General features: G+C 41.0%; 1 protein-coding gene across 1 annotated transcript; it reads right to left on the bottom strand.

Moving 5' to 3' along the window:
* Positions 1-8,369: 8,369 nt before the first annotated feature.
* Positions 8,370-9,323, bottom strand: LOC129325255 (olfactory receptor 5F1-like). Its single transcript, XM_054972889.1, has one exon. The coding sequence runs from the start codon at positions 9,306-9,308 to the stop codon at positions 8,370-8,372; it is 939 nt and encodes a 312-aa protein (XP_054828864.1). The 5' UTR covers positions 9,309-9,323.

Genomic DNA, 9,323 nt, shown 5'->3' with positions numbered 1-9,323 from the left:
TTCTTCTTCTGGGCAGTTGGAGACATAGTATTCTTTTTCTCTCCTGTGAAATTAGAGCATTCTTGGTTTGTGGCAGAACTGAGAAAGAATAAACTCTAAGAAGCAACAATACACCCCCCACCCCATGCAGCTTTATAGCTGATCGATTAGTTGCTTGAATGACATTCACAGTGCGTAAATCCTGAAGCCATGTGGGAAGGGCCAATAGCACTGAGTTTTGCCTTTGAACTGGCACCAGAGCACCTGCAGGGTTGTTGAATACATGTGAAATTATAAGAAGTAAATTATGGCTTTGTATAAGTGTGAAAAGGTTTCTGAAGGGGTGCCTGTGCTAGAGGAGTCTAACTGTAGTCTTGCTCCTGTTCTTACCTGGCTGAAGTCTTTCCCAGGAAGTTTCAGGATAGCCAAGCCTTAGACACACATTATAGCCAACCTGGTAAGGAAAGAGTGACTGCTTTCACTAGACCTCAAGAGCAAAAGTGCTCGGTTTGTGTAGTAGAGCTGATTTTCATTTGCTTCTATGGCCTTTGGGATTCAATCACTGAAGAACTTTGAAAATTCACTATCTTAGGGATCTATGAAAAATATCAGAATCTAACAGGCACTTTCTCTGAGGTATTATTATAATAGATACATTCTATTTTTAAATAAATAATATGATCACTTCAGTGCTTGATGGTAGGGTTAGCAGATCTGAGGATTTCCTGCCAAAGGTTCGAGGATTTACATTTCTTCTTAGCATTTCTAGGGAACAGGATAATAGCTCAGCATGAGAGGCCAGTCACAAAAGGTCACGATATTTTCTATTCAGCTTGAGAATTCGCTCCCCTCACCTCTCCATCATTAATGCACAGGCACAGCCAAGCTCTTCCCCTGATGGATTAGATGGCACCATCTTCTTCCACCAGGGTCACAGGGTTCTGCTTATACCCTGGCAGGGTTTATTACCCAGTCTGTCCGGAATTCCCCTTTGTATCCAGGATCCACAGTCTCTAGGTCTGGGTCTTAGGTGACCTAACTGTTCTGGATCGATGAATATTCTTCTAGAATAACACAGGTTTATTAGTTTCAAGTAGGAAATAATATCCCAAACTACATACCTGAAAAGAGGGATGACATCTTGTTTCTGATGGATGAGACAGGAAACCATAGAATTAATATATTGATTTTTTTTTCAACTTTGGCCAGGCTGTTGATTGCCTTGATTTCACTCCTTCACTCCTTTTGCTTGATACTTCACTTTGCACATAGGATACATTTTAGAGTGTAAAACACTATTTTTAAAATGTATTAGGTTAGACCTAATATAACATTGAGATATGAATACCTGTATCTTTGCTCCCATGTGGCAAAAAACAACCTTAGGGGAATAGTTCTAGAAAGAAAGAATGGTATTCAAGGAAAATAATAAGCATCCCTTTAGTGCTATTTTTTTTTTCCTAATCTCCCCTTGCACAAAGTTTTGTTCCTGATTGTAATGCCTTTGGGGGTTTTAATGTTAAAAAACCCTCTTAGGGAAAATTCACACAAATTTGAGTGTTTCATGTAGTTTTCCTCTAAAGGGATGCAAGGTTCAGTTGATTGTGGACAATATTTTAAATGACAGAAAAGCAAAATCAGGCACTTAAAAGTTTAACATTCCTTCTTTGTCTCTGGTTTAATTATTGAAAATGAAATAAAGGAAACCAACAACTATAGATAGGAATTAAAGAAGACTCTTTGGGGCTCAAATATTCATGCAGTATACCCATATTTTCATTTACTTGCCTGTCTTATTCCCCTCTCTAGTGGCCTTGTTAAAACGGCTCTTGCTATCCAGCAGTTACACAGTAATTCCCTCTAACTTGTGTGCCACTTCTTGGCGTAGACATAACCATGACTATCCATGAGTTGACTCTTTCCTGCCATGCTAGAGACACATCAGTTTTGGTCACAAACCCTTCCAGTCCGGGTTTCGCCTGGGGCACAGGGTGGAGACATTGCTGGTTGCCCTCACAGACGATCTTCACAGGCATCTTGATCGGGGCAGATCAGCGCTGCTAACATTACTAGACCTTTCAGCAGCATTTGATACAGTCGACTACGATCTTTTGACCCACTGCCTCGCCGACGTGGGAATCCAAAGGACAGCACTACAGTGGCTAGTCTCTTTTCTTCATTGTCAGGGACAGAGGGTGGTGCTGGGGGACAAGTTATCATCCCGAAGACCACTAATATGCGGTGTGCCACAGGGGGCGATACTCTCCCTGTTACTGTTTAACATCTACATCCGCCCCCTCGGCCAGTTGGTGCAAAGTTTCGGGCTTGGGTGTCACCAATATGCGGATGACACCCAGCTATATCTGTTGATGGATGGATGGCCTGGATCAGCCCCGGATGTCCTGGAGCATGCTTTTGAAGCCGTGGCTGGATGGTTGAGGCAAAATTGGCTGAAACTAAACCCTGCAAAAACAGAGATCCTGTATTTGAGTCGCGGAAACATGGATTCAGGTCCTCGGCTTCCTATACTCGATGGGGCAGTGCTTACACTGGCCCTGAGAATTAGGCACCTGGGGGTGATTCTGGATGCCTCCTTGACTATGGAGGCCCAGGTCACTGCAGTTGCCAGGTCTTCTTTTTTCTATCTTCAACAGACCAGGCAGCTTTCCCCTTATCTTTCATCCTGCGACTTGGCTACAGTAATCCAGGCAATGGTCACCCCTAGGCTTGACTACTGTAATGCACTCTACACTGGGCTTCCCCTGAACCTCATCTGGTGGTTACAGCTGGTACAGAATGCAGCAGTGTGGGTCATCACCGGAACGTCAAGGTGTGAGCACATAACACCAGTATTGCATCAGCTGCACTGGTTACCAGTAGAGTACCAAATCAGGTTCAAGGTTCTGGTATTAACCTATAAAGCCCTATGCGGACAGGGACCGGCGTATCTGCAGGACCTCCTCTCCCCATTTGAGCCTCAGAGGACTCTTCGCTCTAATGGCAAACATTTGCTGAAGGTCCCTGGCCCCAGGGAGGCCCACCTGGCATCGACCAGGGCCAAAGCCTTTTCGGTCCTGGTCCCAGCCTGGTGGAACACTCTAATGAGACCAGGGCCTGGCAGGATTTATTGTCTTTTCGCCGGGCCTGTAAGACAGAGCTGTTCCACCAGGCATATGGTTGATGCTAGGCAGAGTCGCCCCATCCAGTCGAGCATGGTCTGTGCCCTCCCCACTAGCGACATCCTCCATCTGTTGAGCTCCACTGTAAATGCTCTAGTGAAGGTGAAAGGGAGGTGCCTTGTGTATGCATATAGTCATTTTATTATGCCGCTGAGTATACGTGTATGTGTGTGTGTATATATATATATATATATATGTATTTTAAATGTTAGGATGTTTATATATTTATAATTTTAAACTGTGTAATTGTTAGATGTATTTTAAATGTATGTAAATTGTAATCCGCCCTGAGCCTGCTGATGTGGGGAGGGTGGAATATAAATCTAATAAATTAAATTAAATATCTGATGGAATGTTCTTGGGGGTCCCACTTTGAGGATCTATAACTCAGACATCCGAAATGCAATCTTCACCAAACTTGGAGGGTGGCTCGAGAAAAGCTTGCTGAAGATTCCCTGTGAGTTTGGCATCTCTGACTGTGAAGGGGGTGTTCCAGGGCCTCAGGAAGTGACAAACCACAAACCAGCTCGTGAACCAGGGCAAGTTTGTGAAAGTTCGTGGTTTGTGAAACACAACAAACCACGAACCACACGGTTCGGAATTTTCCCAGTTCATGCCCATCTCTACTCTCATCCATTCCTGCATTAGCATTGTGAGTCAAACGTGGGATTGTAACGTGCAATTTCACCCTGGATTGCTAATGTACCTCACAGTCTGAATCACAAACTTCAGCTGCCGCTTTAAACATGCAGTCAGCCCCATAGGACAAACTACAGCCCTCCACAAAGGAAACAACAATAATGAGACTATGAAGGAAAGAGGAATGAGAGCTAAATTTACATCCAAAAGAATTCTTCCTAGGAGAGTTTGTGAAAATTATTATTGATGCCCATCATAAACAACATGCTTTTTGGATTTGCCAAGGTCAGCACAAAGTCAGGAAACTGTATTCAGTTAGCTCTAATATTCCCAAGTATAGATTGTGTTGCCAACTTGACAAAATTGACTATACTGTCCATTTTTTCATTTAAGTTAATAGTTCACCTAAACAGAGTTTTCTTAATAGATCTAGAGCATGCTTATGCAGCTGTATATCCCAACAACTCAAACACTGACTATGTGAAATTAAGAAGCTATTTTGTAGACTAACAGCCCAGTCCTGAGGCCCATCTCAGAGCTGGTGACTGTGCACTGACATAACTGCAGTACCACTTGTTCTCTCCCTAAAGATTTTCATGGGAGAGCTGCACTGGCAGGCCAAGCCCAGGAAGGTGTGGTCAGAAGAGGATGCTCCATAGTTGTCTGGGCAATGCCAGCAGAATTGACCAATTGCAGGGTCCTGGGAAAGTGTCCATGGCTGGGAGTGGCCTGGACTGGTAAAATAGTATTCAAGACAGTTTACAGCATAAAGTTAAATATTAAAAACAAAATAAAACATAGAAATTTAAAACCAATAGAAGCATAAAAATGCAACAATAAAACAACAGGAAAAATTCAGCAAAACCAAAATGACAATCAATAAATAAGACCAGTCATTAATCCAACAAATTATGATCAACACAATATAATGTCAACAAATGCCCAAAGTGATTTTGACAAGACTCTGGAAGTTCTTTCCCCATTATGCAGTGGGTGGAAGCCTTTTTGCCCATCCCATTTTTTATTGGAGAATGAGACTCCTACTGGGGCAGGGTCTAGAGCTGTGAATGATTGTTCAGCCCAGCTGACAAGTTGACGGTTCTTTGGGAAGGGGTATTTATGTCAGTTCAGTGGTTTGGGGGCATTGGGATGGATCTACTGGGGTGAGTTGCGCTGGCTGGGCCCTTTAAGGGGTCCTTAAAGGGTCCCCTTACCTACAAAAATGGGACAGACAATTTCTTTGGCTGCAATACATGATGTCTATGCAAAGCACAAGGGGGTTAAATTATCCTGATATCTCCAACTACTATAAAACAATATGTCTTTCAGACATAGTACAAATGTTGCGAATAGGAGACCTTTCTGACTGGATAAAGACTCTACATTCACTCATCGATCCCATGACCATTCAAGAAGTGATATGGAACAGTCAGCACTCTTGTCCAATCTTGATTGACCCTAAAGCCATGCTTAGGGTGTGGGACTCACAAGTCCAAATTGGCCCTGAAAATATCATGGTTTCCCTCATTCTTATTCCAAGAATGGTTTCCTGTGGGCAAAGAATCTACTGTACCCACCATATGGCGATTAGCTAAGATCACACGCTTGAGTGATATTTCTTCAAAGGAGAGTATTTTAGCAAAAGCTGAATTGAAACAGAAAATTCAACAGAAATTTCTGTAGTACTTCTACTTAGCCATATGATAAACTATCTATGAATCCCAAAACTTCTGAGTACTACTGAATCAGACTTTGAATGATTGCTGAACAACTCAGAATCTAAGCACAAAGGTTTAATCACACAGGTATGTGATAGTATTACTCCATATAGAAAAACCAAACCTTTACATTATCAACTGAAGTGGCAACATGATTGCAACATCACCCTAACAAAAGACCAGAGGACAATTATATGGTCCTCCACATTGTTCAGTTCCTCTGTCATAAGCACCAAACTACAAGCTTATAAAATACTGACAAGGTGGTACCTTACCCCCCCCCCAAAAAAAACTAGCAATAATTACTTCTTCACTGTCACTTCTTTGTTGGAAGAATTGTGGGGTGGTAGGTTGGTGGAGCCGTATGTATATCAAAGCATTCTGGAACTCAAATAACAGGACATACAATTCCATTGCTTCCTGAGCTTACTTTTCTAAATCACTGGCAAGATACATGTATCACTTGTAGGCTGTTAAGTTACAGGGAAAGAATGATATCTCTGTACCAAAAATTAGACATGAATCAATCATCAGCCTCTTAGTGGCAGCAAAAATAGCAATTGCTCTAAAATGGAAGTCACAATATGCTCTGACTATATCCACATGGTATTTGAAAATATGACATCAGCTGATAATGGAAAAGATTTCAGATGGTCTTCTTCAATCTGAAATTTACCCTAAAACAACAGGGTTCATTGAGAAATGGCTCCCATTTCTTGAGCACGTTACCAAAGAGGATATCCTACTCTAAAATTCAGTCTATCTGAAACTCTTATATCCATAAAATTTATCTATCTCAACAGTATAAGATATCTAACATTGTGCAATGTTCTAACATGTGCAATGTTCACAATCGTAAGAGAGTATCATGAAAAGAACCAGCCCAAGAGAAGTTCGTGAAGCCTAACTAACAACAACAATGAAAAGAAACTTTTATATATACAATCCCATGTAATTATTATTTCATAAACCATGCATCAAACGTTGTTTATAATATATACATTTTAACCACACATCATCACCACAGCCACATAAAAAGTTATTCAATACAATTTGTTATAAGAGGTCACAATTAAAGTGCTACATGCTGTGCCTTGCTAAGAATAATAAATATTTTCTTAAAGTGCAATAAGGTGCTAAAGCAAGAAACTGTTCGTTCAAGCACAATGTGCCTCACAAATTATTCCAGTGGTAGCCTGTTGAAGTGCCGTAGGTGAGATTAAACCAGGAAGGAGCAGTCCAATCACAACCAAGCCATCGACGGATGGACCGGTTCCTGAGAAACTGTTTCGATTCTTCTTCAAAGATGGCATGATGTTACCACAAAGGTGTTGACACTTTTCTTAATAAATTCATGTCAATATAATGATTCTACTCATGCATCAACCCCTCTCCTTCATGAGAACCTAGTATAACACATTTATTATTCTTAGCAAGGCACAGCACGTAGCACTTTAATTGTGACCTCTTATAACAAATTGTATTGAATAACTTTTTATGTGGCTGTGGTGATGATGTGTGGTTAAATTGTATATATTATAAACAACATTTGATGCATGGTTTATGAAATAATAATTACATGGGATTGAATATATAAAAGTTTCTTTTCATTGTTGTTGTTAGTTAGGCTTCACGAACTTCTCTTGGCATGTGCAATGTTCAGCCATGGAGTACATAATCATTAGTAGAATGTGACTGCTCATATCTCTCTCATTTGCAGCTTGTTGTATTAGCTTAAACTTAATATGTTTAATTGGCTCTGATAATATGACCTGATATCTGTAATTCATTCTCAGTTATATTGTAACTCATATGAAACGTCAATATGATGTGTTGTAAATCTTAGAATCAAAAATAAAATTTGAGGGGGGGAACGGAGCTTAAGGGGGAGCCAAAGGGTATGGGCTTTGTGGGCTTCACCCTGGGTGGCAGGGACTACCAGCTCATGCTTGGATGGGTGCTACACCTCCTGCCATCCTGTAGAGTCCAGCAAGTGGGCTGGGGAAAGCATGCCATCGAACAACAGGAAGGTCAATCAATGCAGTGGATCCATTGCCTTTTGCTGCTCCAATGGCTGTAATCAATAAAGTTATGGCCTATTTCACCCACAATCAATGTGTTGTATTATTTTTCCGAGCACCAGCCTTACACATAGCCTACATGGTGGCAATGTGCAGCTAAAGCTTTACATGGCATAGAGGTAAATAACATCGCCTGGTAAATAAGATCCCATTAAGCCTCTACTCAAGGAATAGAACTTTTTTTTTTAATCCAGGCAGTTGACACTCTTACATGAAACCACTGAAAGAGAACATCTACAACTTTTGTATTAACTGTCACAAGTATTTCATGGAGATACTATAGGGACACTATACTAATGTTATCTCAATCTCATAAATAGTTATGAAGCAAGGCAGAAAAGGTCAAGTGCATATAGTGTTAAATTAGAGTTGCCAGCTCCAAGTTGGGAAATTCCTGGAGATCTGGGGGGTGAAACCTGGAGAAACCTGGAGAAAGTGGGGTTTGGGGAGGGAAAGGACCTTGGCATGGCATAATTCCATAGAGTCCACCCCCTACAGTAGCCATTTTCTCCTGGTGAACTGATCTCTGTGGCCTGGGGACCAGTTGTAATTCCAGGAGATCTCCAGCCACTACCTGGAGGCTGGCAACCCTATGTTAAATACAATTCCGCAACTGAGCTGCATTCTACTGCTATGTTCCCAGAAGGACTCTGTAACAAATTGTACAGAACATGTAACTAATTAAATGCAACACATTTATGATACGTAGAAAAATATTAAACCTATTCTCCTAGATGCCAGATAAGCTATTTATCCCCTTTTAAAAAACACATTTACTTGGAAACTGACACTCTTTCTAATGCTTTTCTCACAGCATCTTTGACCTCTTTATTCCTTAAGGTGTATATCAATGGATTAAGCATAGGGATCACTATACTATAGAAGATGGACACCACCTTGTCTTGGTCCATAGAGTAGCTGGAGGTAGGCCGTAAGTACATAAAGAGCAGGGTCCCATAGAAAATAATGACAGCAAGCAGGTGAGATGTACAGGTGGAGAAAGCTTTGCACATGCCTTCAACTGAATGCATCCTAAGTATGGTAAACAAGATGCAGCAATAAGAGATGATCACTACTGATGTGGTTGTGATTTCATTAAAACCAATTAAAGTAACAAGCAGAATTTGCTTGAGGACATCATTAGAGCAGGAAAGATGGTTCAATGGAGGTCCATCACAGAAGAAGTGGTTGATGATATTGGAGCTACAACAAGGTACTTGCAAAGCAACTCCAATCTGTATTGTTGAATTCAGAAATCCAGCTACATATGCCAATACTACTAATGGGATACAAACTCTTTGAGACATGATGACTGTATACATCAGTGGATTGCAGATTGCCATGTACCGATCGTAAGCCATCACAGCCAGAAGATAGCATTCTGAAGTCGCTAAACCAGCATAAAAATAAAGTTGTAAAACACACCCAGTGTATGAGATGGTTTTCTTGTGTGCAAAAAAATCCACTAGCATCTTGGGGGTGACAACTGAGGAATAGCAAACATCCAAGAAAGACAAATTGCTGAGGAAATAATACATGGGAGTGTGAAGGTGAGAATCAGTCCTCACAACCACAATGATACCAATGTTCCCCACTACAGTGATAATGTAGATCAGTAGAAACAACACAAAAAGAGTGGTCTTTATCACCAGATGATCTGTCAATCCCAAAAGAATGAACTCATCCATCACAGAGCAATTTTCACCAGTCATTTGTATCACCTGTAG

This window comes from Eublepharis macularius, chromosome 2, assembly GCF_028583425.1.
Source record: "Eublepharis macularius isolate TG4126 chromosome 2, MPM_Emac_v1.0, whole genome shotgun sequence".
In the NCBI taxonomy this organism is placed as follows: Eukaryota; Metazoa; Chordata; class Lepidosauria; order Squamata; family Eublepharidae; genus Eublepharis; species Eublepharis macularius.
The sequence above is the reverse complement of the archived record's forward strand: the minus strand, read 5'-3'. Positions and strand labels throughout refer to the sequence as shown.

Bases quoted from the DNA above. Each gene is read 5' to 3' on its own strand.
- LOC129325255 (XM_054972889.1), bottom strand. From the start codon at position 9,308: ATGACTGGTGAAAATTGCTCTGTGATGGATGAGTTCATTCTTTTGGGA.